We start from the raw sequence: 13,679 nt of genomic DNA, 5'->3' as shown, positions 1-13,679 counted from the left end.
CAGCCTACCGCCGAAAGGCTTGGTGCACCAATTCTCCCACTTTAATATCTGCTGTTTCATTTTATATTCATCATGTCAGCATAATCTGCCTTTATGGGAATCGTCTTGGTTCCCGACCAAATGCATTTAGTCCCCCTTTTGCTTTAAGTTTGATTGTAATATGACTTGAAGACTTCAATGAAATGTTTATATGGAAGGAGTAGGGGAAGGGAAAAGGGAAAATGCAACTGGAAAATCAATCAGCAGAGAATCTCAAGAACTGGTTTTGGTCATGTTACTGTTTTATTAACCTGTTTTTAAGGGACAGAGGACTGGTTTTCTGACCAAGTGTACTCTACTGGTTCTGAATAAAATGTACACAGTATCACCAAGCATTCAAAGCCCTTAACTCTGTGTGTGAATTACATTTCTTTCTTTCTTTTCTTTTCATTTTTTTTTTTTTTTTTTTTTTTGAGATGGAGTCTCACTCTGTTGCCCAGGCTGAAGTGCAGTGGCACCATCTTAGCTCACTGCAACCTCCACCTCCCGGGTTCAAGTGATTCTCCTGCCTCAGCCTTCCGAGTAGCTGGGACTACAGGTGTATGCCACCATGCCTGGCTAATTTTTGTATTTTTAATAGAGGTGAGATTTCACCATATTGACCTGGCTGGTCTCGAACTCCTCACCTCGTGATCCGCCCACCTAGGCCTCCCAAAGTGCAGGTATTAAAGGCGTGAGCTGCCGCACCTGGCCCTGAACTACATTTCTCACCTGACGTTCTGCTCCATTCCAACATACACTAGCTGCTTCATGCCCCTGCAATGACCAGCTGATCTCTACGCCTTCTCCTCCTCCTCTCTGAGGGACATGAATCTGTCCATCCTCTGCAATGCTCCTACCACCACCTTTTGGAAGTAGTTCTTTGTTGCAAGCTAGGAGAGTCTTTTCTCACTTTGGAGCTTTCAATTGACCTTTACTACTTCTTTTTTTTTTTTTTTAATTCTCTGATGAAATGTAATACTCTTTGAATTCTATCTTTTAGTCCCTCCACCATTTTATTATGGATCTGTGCAAGTAAGTGTGTTACTGAGTCACTGAAATATATGTAAATACATAAATATATATATACCAAATCACTGAAATATATATATATGCATTAAGCATTTTAAAGACGAAAAAGGGCATGAGTATTTGAAATATATATACATATATGTATATAACTCAGCGATTCAGTAATTATTTACTGAGCGTGTGTTATGTACCAAGGACTTTCCAAAGTGCTTGAGAGATGGCAGGAAATAAGACACACAAGGTCTCTGCTCTCATGGAGAGAGAGACAATAAACACATGTTCAAGGAAATGTAAAGCATAAATTTATTTCTTTCTTTCGTTCTTTCTTATTTTATTTTATTTTATTTTAAAGACAGGGTCTCATTCTGTTGCCCAGGCTGGAGTGCAGTGGCACAATCTTGGCTCCCTGCAACCTCCACTTTCCGGGTTCAAGCTATTCTTGGGCCTCTGCCTCCTGAGTAGCTGGGATTACAGGCACATGCCACCATGCTTGGTTAATTTTTGTATTTTTAGTAGAGATGGGCTTTCGCCATGTTGTCCGGACTGCTCTCAAATGCCTGGCTTCAAGTGATCCGCCTGCCTCGGCCTCTCAAAATGCTGAGATTACAGGTGTGAGCCACTGCACCCAGCCTGAATTTCTAATCATGATAACTGCTATAGAAAGTTTTTGTAAAAGGGATATAATAAAGGTTGGATGTGTGTGAAGAGGACCACTTCAGCTAGAGTGGACAGGCATAGCTTTTCCAAGCAGGTATCATTTGGACTGAGAGACAAACACTGAGAAGAAGCCAGCTCGTAGGTTCTCGGAGGAGGGCGCTAGGAATGTTGGGCGGAAAGTACTCATGCCCTGAGACAAGTGGGAGTCTGGCTTGTTTGAGAAACAGTTGTAAGTCCTGCAGGGATGGAGTGTGTGAAGAAGGTGTGATGGTAGAAGACAGTCCTGGTAACACACAGTTGCCTGGTCCGTGGTCAATGGAGAGTGTGCATGTGTGTGGACAGTAACATGGGCGAGGAGACATTTGGCTGGGTAGAATTTCCACTGCTAAATGATTATGAGCTCCCTGAAGGCAAGGCTATGTCTCATTTAACTCCATGTTCTGAGCTATTGAGCTGCCTGGAATTGAGTAGGTGTTTGGTAAGTATGTTGAATAAATAAACAAATGTGTGAATAAATGAATAATGAGTGAATGAATGATCGAGGCCTTCTGCTTCTGCTAAAGCATTTTTCCCTTTAACGTTTCATACCCCTCCTCTCTCCTCTTCAACAACAGTTTCTTTTCTTTGTAATAAAGTAAGTCCAGAGTTATTCTCTGTGATTCAATATTTACTGTGTTTCACACACTGTTATTATCATTTAACGTTTACTGTCTGCTGACTGTGCACTCATCGCTGTAGCAAACAAAGAGCTCAATCTAGTTTTGGTTCATGGGCTAATTTAGTCAGGAAAAAGGAGATGTAAGTGCAACTGGCATAGTAGAAATTGCATGGACTGGAAATCCACTGGTTCTAGCTAGGTACAAATTCACCAGTGAACTTAAGTCACTAACCTTCTGAGACCTTCTGCTTTCTCATCTGAACATGAAAAGGGGAAGCCTCTTTAATAGTGGGATTTCAGGCACAGGCTGGAGAGAGTGCTAGGAGCGAGGAGCTCAGATTTCCACAAGCATCCCCGTTTGCTCCGCCTTCATCTATGCCAAGCTGTGTCAACCAGATGTAGCCTACCTTGGGGCTTTCTTCTGGTGTCATTCCAGAGACATTCAGCACATGAAGTGCCTGCCTAGCCAGCAGCACATGTAACTACTGAATTAGACACTGCTATTTCTAGTGCAGCTTTCAGCCCTGGGTTCCCTGGACCTCTGGTTTTGGGCTTTGATGCATTGAGAGAAAAATGAGCCAGACCATTTACCATAATGTCTTCACCTTGCCTTGGCCCAGCTGGCTGTCTCCCAGGGAAGCTACTGCCAAGGCCTCGGGTGCTGAGGCTGGGAGGGGGTCAGTGGGGCAGCAGATCACCCCAGCCTGGGATGAAGAGAAAGTGCTGAGAGGAGACCTACTGCTCAAATTGATCACCCAACCAGTCCCTCCCCAGAATGACAATGAAACGGTTCTCAGGGCCCTTTGGGGCCTGTGCTCTAAGTGCTGACAAACCTTCGTGATTATCTCAAGGCCTGTTCAACTCTTCCAGCTGCAAGGGAAGCCCAAGCATGTGTTTGCTTGGCCTAGTAACTCACTGTGTTCTCACCATTTTGCCTTTTACTTGGAATGAGTAGGAGGCCATGCAAAGACTGTAAATGGAGGGCTTAGTGATGTGAGATGACTTTTGCTTGGCAGGATTCCTCTGGCTCCTGGTTGAGAATAGAATGGACAAGGGTGGAAGAAGAGAGTCAAGTTAAGAAGCCCTTGCAGTAAGCCAGGCAAGAGAGCATGACACCTTGTCCCATGTGGCTGATGTAGAGGGACTGGAAAGGGTTGAATGTTGGATGGCTTTGGAAAGATTTCCTGATGAACTGAATGAGGAGTGGGAGAGAAAGCAAGCTGTCAAGGATGGCTCACGGTTTTTGTTTTTTATTTTTTTCAGAGCAGCTGAAGGATGAATTACATCCTGTTCCTATCAATAATGATGATGATGATGATGATAAATCAATATCTAACTTAAAAATTAATAGCTAACATTTTTTAGCCCTTATTAAGTGCTAAACACTCTTATCCTAAGGATTTTTTATTGTGAACCTCAAGAAGGGAGAGTCTATTGGGCATGGGTGATGTAAGAATAATTCAGTGGAATTGAGTGATGAGAAAGTGATTTGGTAGTATCATCTCCTCTTCTTTTCAAGTTGATTCTTTTTCATTCCGTGTCATCAGATATGATGGGTGCTGCAGTGGGACATGGAGAGAGCTGATTGGATAAGTTGCTGTAACTCAGCTTGCCCATCAGTCCTCCTTGTGTGTGTGTTTGTGTGTGTGTGTGAATGCACTCGAGGTCTTTGGAGACTGTAGGAATACTGCCTCAAGGTCGTAGCTGTCTCAGGAGGGAGGGGTCAAGGTTCCAAGCCTTCAACACCACTAAGACTACTTGTCTACTGATGGACATTATAAAGGCTATTTGTCTCCTGTTTATCTCCCTTGAATGCAGACCTAATAATCCTCCAAGAAATCCACCACCCTTCCCTTGTATTCATGCATAAGATTCACTGAAAGGCCTTGTCTTTCTAGGACATTTGCAGGCACACACCCCTTTAGTCAAGGGGACTTTGGAACAATTGTACAATCCCCTTGCAGTGACACTTTCAGCACCTTATGCCATGACCCTTTTTTACTAATAAAAAGGTATGATACATTGAACAGAAATACTATTCAAATGATAATCACTTTAAAAGTATTTACAGAAGGAAAACCAGCATAGAGATGAGTTAGAAACTTCAAGTCGGGTGACTGAATTTTACAATTTACTAGAAAGTCCTCACTCCTCACTGGCTATATGAGAATGTTGGCATGGGGCAGTAGCTTTGCCAGTATTTTTAAGCCAAGGAAACTTTGTGCCAATATTTCCTTGCTTGGGAGTGCAGTATATACCTTACAAAAAATGGAGCTGCTCTTGTGGAAGCAAGAGGAACACGCTCAGGGCAACCCTCTTGGCAAGCTCCTTTCCCATGCAAGATGACCCTGAGCTACCTCAGCTGAGCTGATGCTCTCTTGGGCCTTTCTGGCTCCGAGGTTTGGCCATGAGTACTTCCAGCTCAACTTCTAAAGAATCCACACTCTCAACTCCCACTCCTTTCATGGATTTCTTTCCTTCATCTTCTTCTAGTTTCATAGCCACAAAAGAATGAAAGCACTTTTATCCTTAGTTTCATTCCACTATCAGAGTAGAATGAATTACCTGATCACATGTGATGTACTAAAAAGGGCCTCAGACAGATGTGGGTGCAAACCCTGCTTCCACTACTCTGTTACTTTAGGTGAATCTTGGTTACAGTTGACTCATCTATAAATGAAAGTGATGATCCCTATCTCATAGACTTGATGTGAGGAAAGATATCCTGGCAAAAAATGAATGCCTTCTGAGCTCTGGATTATGTGGGCTCTTTTCCTCCCTGGAGCACCGAGGCCAGGCGTACAGCTCACCCAGTGCCTCGGGTCTTGTCTTGCAGAGATGTCTGGCACAGCGGCGGACATCTCGCTGGTGCACTGGAGACAGCAGTGGCTGGAGAATGGCACCTTGTACTTCCACGTCTCCATGAGCAGCTCCGGGCAGCTGGCCCAAGCCACCGCCCCCACTCTCCAGGAGCCCTCGGAGATTGTTGAGGAGCAGATGCACATCCTCCACATTTCTGTGATGGTGAGTGACGGGGGAATGTGATCGGGGTCGGGGATTGCGTGGGGGAGGAATGGGTGGAGAGATGGAGGGGGAGGGGAATTGTCCACAGATGGAAGGAAAAAGCCAAACTCAAGAGATTAGAATGAGAAACAGAAAATCAGATGGATTCTGTGATGTCACTTGGACTGATGCATACCCATCCATCATCTGTCAGCTGTGACAAACTAATTGTGCTTCAGAGAAGAAAATAAAGGGTCTCCAACTCCTCAGCCTTTTGGCTGATGTCTCCGGGAATAGCTGTTTAACATCTGTCATGTGCTTGGCCTGCTTTGCTGAGGGCTGAGGTTTGGTGATTCAGAATACAACTGGCTATTCCAAGAATGACTGAACAAACAAAATTGGAATAAAACCAGAACAGGCTGCCTTTTCCTAAGTGCCCTTGATGTGTCAGGTGTTTTAACCCTGGCAACGACTGCATGGTGGCCCTTGGAGCTGGGCTGGACGTAGCCATTGTGGGGGTCCACAGAAGCCCCTCCATAACTCTCTTTGTAGTTGTGAATACTGTGGCCGAGGGGCAAAGAAACTTACCCAAGGTCACATAGCCAGTGAATGATGGAGCTACTCTTGAGTGTTCAAATCCAAGCATATCTGGCTACTAAGCCTGAACTATGTCCTGTACACCCTGTTTTCTCTCAATTCAAGAATTTCTTGAGTATCTACCATTTGTTAAGCACTGTACTGGACACATGTATGGAAATTATCTCATTGTGCTCTTGCCAAGAATGGATGACGTCCAGCGAATCACCTCCACATGTTTGCAGAGAGAGGATGTGGCTGTTCAGCTCTGTTGGCCCCATGATACAGAACTCTGAGTCTGCTGCCTCCACCCAGAAGGTTACTAGGGCTGGAATCACTTGAGTGGTGGTCTAAAAGTATCTGAAGTTATATTATATACTTTCTTTAAAAAGCTATATTTATTGGCATTGCATGGTAGATAGAAAAACAAAACCAGAAAATAAATCCAGTATGTAGAAAGCACAGGGTCTAATGGGCTCAGGAAGAAACTTCACATCTTTCTAGTGCTTTATATTCCTCAAAGCCACTCTTACATTTACTTCTCCTTTTCTTCTTTAGTACGGCTCTGCCACATACCCAAGGTTAGGAAATGGTATCTCCAACATACATATGAGGAGGGTATGCCCCAGAGGGGTGAAGTGATTGGCATAAAGCCACTCAGCAAAGAAGAGCTACCTCTCACCCCTCATTTCTTCCTTCAATTTAACAATCAGCAGTATTTTTTGAGACTCTACAATGGAGCAGACCTTTAGTTTTACTCTCTTTCTTGTTTCTCTTCAATGTCTGATTAGGGCTGAGTAAGATCTTAGAAGTTTTCTCTTTTTGGAAAAACACATACACTCCCCAGCCAGACAGCAATGTTAATTTTGGACCTTACGCATGCTCATCACGTGGAGGAACAAATCAAGGCCTTTGTGTTATTCATGGAATGAGTGTGATAGACTTTTTCCATATGTATATTTAGCAAATGATGCAGCCTCACACCAAGCAAGTGGGTGCCTGCATGCTAAGTTTGGGGTGCAAATTTGTAAGCACCATCTCAGGGCGCTTGCTGAGTTCCTCATGGGGTGTGGGACACCATCTAATGTTAGGAAGAGGCTGAAGGGTGTGAATGCTCTTCTTCCTTTAACATTTGAGAGTGAGACTCAATTTTGACCAATGTTCATTAAACATTTTCTGTGTTTCAGCACATTTACTTACATGTATCCTTCTTGTAACCCAGTAACCTAGATAGTATTATCTCAATTATAAATGAGCCTCCAATGTGTCTTTTTTGCCTCCAGGCCCAGTGTTAGTTTCACTGAATCAGACTTTCTCCCCAGGATGGTAGGTTTTCCTCAACTTTCCCTTTTGCTCAGTAAGTTCAGCTTTGAAATAATAACTCACTAAGACCCAGATGTCACTGAAATTCCCTGTAGTTCAAGATTTGGCTGGCAGAGTAGGTAACGTGGAAGCTGGCACACTTCAGACCCTCCCGGCCCATGAGCCAAAGTGGCCCAAGGCTACCACCATGTGATCCAAAGTTCCTTCCCCCATTCAGGGCTCCATAATCTGGATCTCTCCTGTCCCTACCCTCCCCTCAGGGAACAGAGTCATGTCTTGGAGACACTGAACCCCAAGGTGTTCTGCCTCTTAGAGGTGGGGCATGCCAAGAACCCTGCTCTCTCTAGAGGTAGGAAGACAGTCATAAGCACAGACTTGGAGCACAGACTTGAGGTCTCTCTCTGACACCGAACCAGGGTATGAGCCCTTTGTCTTGTTTTTGTCACTTATAGAACAAGGATTATACTAATAGTTATGTAGACACAACAAGCCCTCAGATCAGAGGAGCTTGGCACTTAAGGGTATATGCTTTTGTTAATAGGGGAAGTTTAGTTGAAAAACTTGAGATGTGCTGATTTATTCCCTTTTATTCTGTAGTTTGATACTGAGGTCTGGGATGGGCTAGGACTTGTCTAAGTTCCCTTAGTCAGTCAGCAGGGCTTGGCCTGGAGGTCAGGCCTCTCTGTGGCTCAGACTCTACCCTTGTCATTCTGGCCACAGACAACGCAGCAAGAACAAAAAGAGTGTTTACATTTAAGATGGCTGGGATCTGTCTCCCCATTTCACAATTGAGAAATCTGAGATTCATGCGTTTAATTGATTTGCCTATGTCTGCTGGGCTAACAAAGAGGCAGTTCTGGGACCAGGATTTCCCCAGGATTAAAACTTGTGTTTGGCAATCCATGACATCATGGCCCTGACCCTGCTGGATACACTATTGTTTTCATCTTTGGTGAAGTTCCAAGGTGGTTTGTGAGAAGACCCAAATCTTCTAGTCAGATCTCAAAGAAGTCTGGAGGCTAGGGTCTATGCACTCCATCTCCTTTTGACAGCACAAATATCCTACTCACCCATGCAGGGAAACCAGCTCCTATTCAGTCACTGGAACCTGCTACCATCCATGCCTCCTAGGGTGGAGCCATCATGCTCTGTAGGCATGTGAAGGCTAGAGTCGAGCATCTACCTTGTCCCAAAGGTTGCATCATCTGAATATTAATATCGCAAAAGGTGATGCAGCAAGGAGGTACTCTGAACCCAGTCCAGAAAGTGAGAGTAAACAGTCATCTCCTCTTGTCCTCTGCCCCAGCTTCAGCATGCCCTCCTCAGCTCCTCAGCTGTGCAGGTGGCAGGATGCAGAGAAAAAAAGCAGAGCGATGGAATTCAGCAGACCTGGCTCTGAATATAGTCTCTTCTACTTCCTGCTTCCTGGTAATTTTACATTAGGCACATCCCTTCATGCCTCTGAGCCTCAGTTTCCCTATCTATGAAACAAAACTGATCATACCAATCTCACAGAATTATTGAAAAGAGTGGAGATAAATTATTGAAAAGAGTGGGGAAAAGAGTGGAAAAAACATACAATGGTGCCTAATACCCAGGTTGGCACATACTGAGTGCATAGTCACAAATGGCTCTTAATATTATCATTGAAGCAATGTTTAAAGAACTCCAACTTAGGAGTAAAAAGACATTGGCTTTAGTCTTATATTTGCTGCTATTTTGCTGCCTGATCTAGAGAAATAATCATAATACCTGACATTTATTTTGAGTATTTACTATATGCCAAGCAGTGTTCCAAATTTTGTTCTCTGCATATTATCACTTTCAATCCTCACAACAAACCTTAAGGTGGATACTGTCCCTCACATGAGGAGTCTGAAATGTTAATAAATACCTGTCTACGTGACATTGATCACACAAAGGTTAAGTGGCAAAACCAATTTTTCATTCTATATAAGCTGGTTTCAGAAACTATGCCCTTAATCTATATAACAGGCCAGCATTTTCCTTCTCTATGCATCTGTTGTTTATTTAAATTGATAAGATTTCATGAGTGAATTCTTACAAAGACTGTACCGTATGTGGAATCCATGGGTACTTTATGAGGGTTTATGACTTGGAAATCAACTCCAAGGTTGAATAATGTCTCTATCACTACCTTTGTGCCCTTGGCCAAGTTACCGTCATCATTTGTAAAACTGGGATAATATTCCCCAATACTTAGAGATTTTTTTTCTAGGCTCAGAATGAGATCACACTCACAAATGCCCTGCGCAATGAAAATAATGACTGCCACCATTGAGAACTTTCTGTATGCCAGGCACAAAGTGCAGCACCTCTATTATTTCATCTAATTGTTCCAATGCCTCTATATGATAAGTAATGTTGTTGCCCTTCATTTACAGATGAGGGCTTGGGAGTTAGTGGGATTTTTGCATCTTGCCCATCCACATCACCAATAAGTGCTGAAGTTGAGATTCCAACTCTGGTCTGTCCAAATTGAGAGTCTGTGTGCTTGGGCACAGTTCTGTATGGCACAGTGCCTGACATTCTGTAAGTGCTCAAAAAGCAGTAGCCATTATTAAAATGTTAGCTATAGTGAGGGTTATCATGTCTGTTATTTATAGAGTATTCACTCCAGGTGAATTGGAAACTTGTCAGTTAGGGACAGGAGTTGCTCATGCCAGCATTTTATAGATAGGAGAAAAGAAATCCAAAGCAGGCTGAGTGATTTGGCTACAGGTGCAAAGTCAGAGGAAAACCATGGCTTGAATCCTGGGGTGCACTTTACATTGTTTATCAGAACAAGCTATTATGGGCCCCTAACTATTTGCCAGCTAAGTTTGTGATCTACATATGCAAACTTGCAGGATAGAGAAACAGGTTCTTTTAGTGTTGGTATCCTTATTTAGAAAGTGGGAAGCCAGGATGGTCTTGATCTCCTGACCTCGTGATCCGCCCGCTTGCAGGCTGGAGGCGGAGCTTGCAGTGAGCCAAGATCACGCCACTGGACTCCAGCCTGGGCAACAGAGCGAGACTCTGCTCAAAAAAAAAAAAAAAAAGAAAGTGGGAAGAGTTTATCTGCTTCACGCAGGCATGAGGAAATGCAGTAGGTCCTAGCAGATGTGATCACAGCTTCTTGTTTCGTTTTTGCATTTATTTGTTTTTTTTTTCATTTTGCTTTTTGTTGCCATTGCCATTGTCACATTGGCATTTCAAGATATATTTCACTTTTGCATAGATCAAAGTTGCTTTCAACAAAAATAGTTATCACTTGTGGTTCAGAGGGTTGGTCATATAATTCTACTCTTTCCTCCTCTCCCCCTTTTTAACAGTGAGAAATATAACTTCATTTTAATGTGATGTGTCTTGTTTTAAAGATTTCCACAAGAGTTCCTAGATAGAAACTGTTTGAGACCAATACGTTTTATCTTGGCGCTTTTGTTTTTTCCCTTTTGTCTTTGTGGTGACAAAATGTTTTGAGAAAGGGGATGAAAAGAAATGTTTGGTTTGATGTAGAAGAAGAAAAGAATTGTGAGGGCATGTTTCTCTCAAAAGGATCATCCCAAAGAAAATGCCACGGATTTGTATTGCTGGCCTCCAGTGAGGGAGGATTCAGGATTCCAAGGGGTCAAAATTCTCATGCACGACAGGACAAACCCTTCAAAGCATCTGAGCTATCCATCAGTGGAGTAGGCTGAATCAAGAAGTTGTGGATTTCTTCTCCCTGAGTTTGTGCAGGCAAAGTCGCTGGGGTTTAGAGAGGAATAATAGTTAAATTAGATGACTATTGTAGTTGCCTCCAATTTAGATGATCTATGACTCTGTGATATAATAACACAGAATAATACTTTGAGGAATATATAATGTCACACAAATCTAAGAAATTATTATTACCATTCTTATTCAGTAGCTTTGTTTGGAGGATCGGTGTGATATTGGGATAATACTTTTTAAAGGTTTCTGTAAAAGATGGCTTTACATCATTGCTCCAACCATGACACTTTTTCATTCATAGCATATTCCTTCATTCATTGATTTAATCATTAAATCATGTAATGGTTTACCTGCCTATTACATCTAGCAATGAAAAGCCTATCTGCTAGAAAAAAAAGAGATAGGAAAAAAAAAAGCTTTTTACAAAATCAGCCACCAGCTCAGATTGAGCCAACTATGGGGTCTCATTGCTAAAAGTGGTCTTATATTTTAAGTTGAATTAATAAAAGGCTAGGTTTCTGAACAAATAATTCTAGAGGTACTGGGTGAGAAATGAAATATTGTGTTTATTTTTGGGGCCATATCTTAAGAGAAACAATAACTGAGTAGAAATAATAACTGAGTAATCAAGACATTGAAGAATCTTAAAATAATAATGCCCAAGCACTTTTACAGTGCTTAGTGTGATTGTACTTGACATGTATTTAACTCATTAAATTCTTACAGTAATCTCAATAGATATTATTATTACTCCTGCTCTACTGTTGAGAAAATAAGCACAGGGAGTATAACTAACTTGTAAGAGCTGTGACTCTGTGTGTTCTGAGGTTCACATTCTGGCTCCATAACTGACTTAGTAGTAGTGGGATTTGAGCATGTATTTTCTCTGATGGAATTACCTATCTAAAGAGGGGCTGCTGTGAGAATCATCAGAGATGATAGATATAAAGCACATATGCTGGAGCCTGACACACAGCCCTGGTTCTATAAATGTCATTACTCTGCTACTTATAAGTGCATTAGCTTCCTAGGCTGCAATAACAAAGTACCACAAACTGAGTGGCTTAAACGACAGATACTTATTATCTCACAATCCTGGAGGCCGGAAGTTTAAAATCAAGATATCTGCAAGTCCATGCACCCTCTGAAGGCACCAGGGAAAGATCTGCTCCAGGCTTTCCTTCTAGGTTCTGGTAGTGCCTTGGCTTATGGCAGCGGAACTCCATCTTCACATGGCATTCTGCCCACGTGATGTCCGTCTCTATGCCCCAATTCTCCCCCTTTTATGAGGACACCAGAGGCCAGGTGCGGTGGCTGAAGCCTGTAATCCTACTGCTTTGAAAGGCCGAGATGGGTGTATCACATGAGCTCAGGAGTTTGAGACCAGCCTGGGTAACATGGTGAAACCCTGTCTATAGCAAAAATACAAAAAATTAGTTGGCCTTGGTGGTGTGAGCCTGTGGTCCTAGCTACTCATGAGGCTGAGGTGGGAGGATCGCTTGAGCCTGGGAGACGGAGGTTGCAATGAGCCAAGATCATGCCACTGCACTCTGACTGGGTCCCACCCTAACAACCTCACTGAAAAACTGATTATTTTTATAAATACACTGTCTTCAAATAAGGCCACATTCTGAAGTACTGAGGGTTAGGAGCCTAACATATTGCTTTTGGAGGACCCAATTCAACTGAAAACAATAAATATTTAGGTTGGTGCAAAAGTAACTGTGGTTTTTGCCATTGAAAGTAATACCACTACTGACAAGATCCACCAATGTATACTAAAATTAATGGTGAAACTTTGAGAAATACCATTACTTTCAATGGCAAAAACCACAGTTACTTTTGCATCAACCTAATACTGCCACCATGTTATTTATAAGTAATATCATTGAAGGTCACTCCGGACAACTAGGGTAGGAGAAGCCAAGCTGTTACAGACTGTGATTCCCAAATGCTTTTCAGAGAAAAGGCAGAGTAGTAGGGAAAACAGATCCTGAGAGGGATTATTTAAAATGTGAGGATGGCAAACATCTAGTAGTGGAAAAACCATGTAATACACGCAGCACAAATAGTTATGTGTCTCTGCTGTGCCACCGATATGCTCCATGATCTTATGCAAGTCACATCCCCTTCTTAGCCTCACTGCACCCATCTAAAAATGAAGATACTAAGCTTATATCAATTGCCAAGGTATGATTAAGTTTTGTAACACAAATATCCCAAGTACTTTTTTACATAAGTGGGCCATACCCCATGAGTATCATTCATGGTTTTTTTTTTCCCAGAAAGTAGAACTTTTAATATTGTAAGTATAGACTTTAAAAAATACTTTAAAATTTTAAGTCACATGAACCTTGTGGCTTGGTCTTGACTTGCTTCAACAACATGTTTTCACTAAAAGCCTGCAGGGTCTCTAGCTAGGCCTGTGGGCAAAGTAGGAAAATAAGCCATAGCTTCCGTGTGTAGGAAATACAGGAAATGCTTATTTTTTACAACATTTAGAGATACACCATAGCGAAGTAGAATGAGCATGGAATTTGGCTTCAGGAGGCCTGGTTTCAAGCTTAGACTACCACATACCAGCTATAGAAATGCAGGCTAGTCATCTCACCTCTCTGAGTTTCTTGTGTGATCATTTGCAAAATGGAAATAAAATTAAAATCATAACATCAAACTTAATGCACATAAAAGCATT

The 13,679-nt window shown here is 42.4% G+C and overlaps 1 protein-coding gene across 2 annotated transcripts in view; it reads left to right on the top strand.

Moving 5' to 3' along the window:
• The window catches only part of ASTN2 (astrotactin 2), a 997,527-nt gene that overhangs the window by 121,734 nt on the left and 862,114 nt on the right, over nt 1-13,679 (top strand). For both annotated transcript variants that reach the window (XM_054520535.2, XM_054520536.2), the window contains exon 2: nt 5,202-5,389. In XM_054520535.2, coding sequence (XP_054376510.2) covers nt 5,202-5,389 — 188 coding nt within the window. The remainder of the gene's footprint in view (nt 1-5,201; nt 5,390-13,679) is intronic.

The sequence above is a fragment of the Pongo abelii genome, chromosome 13 (genome assembly GCF_028885655.2).
Source record: "Pongo abelii isolate AG06213 chromosome 13, NHGRI_mPonAbe1-v2.0_pri, whole genome shotgun sequence".
NCBI classification, from domain to species: Eukaryota; Metazoa; Chordata; class Mammalia; order Primates; family Hominidae; genus Pongo; species Pongo abelii.
The sequence above is the reverse complement of the archived record's forward strand: the minus strand, read 5'-3'. Positions and strand labels throughout refer to the sequence as shown.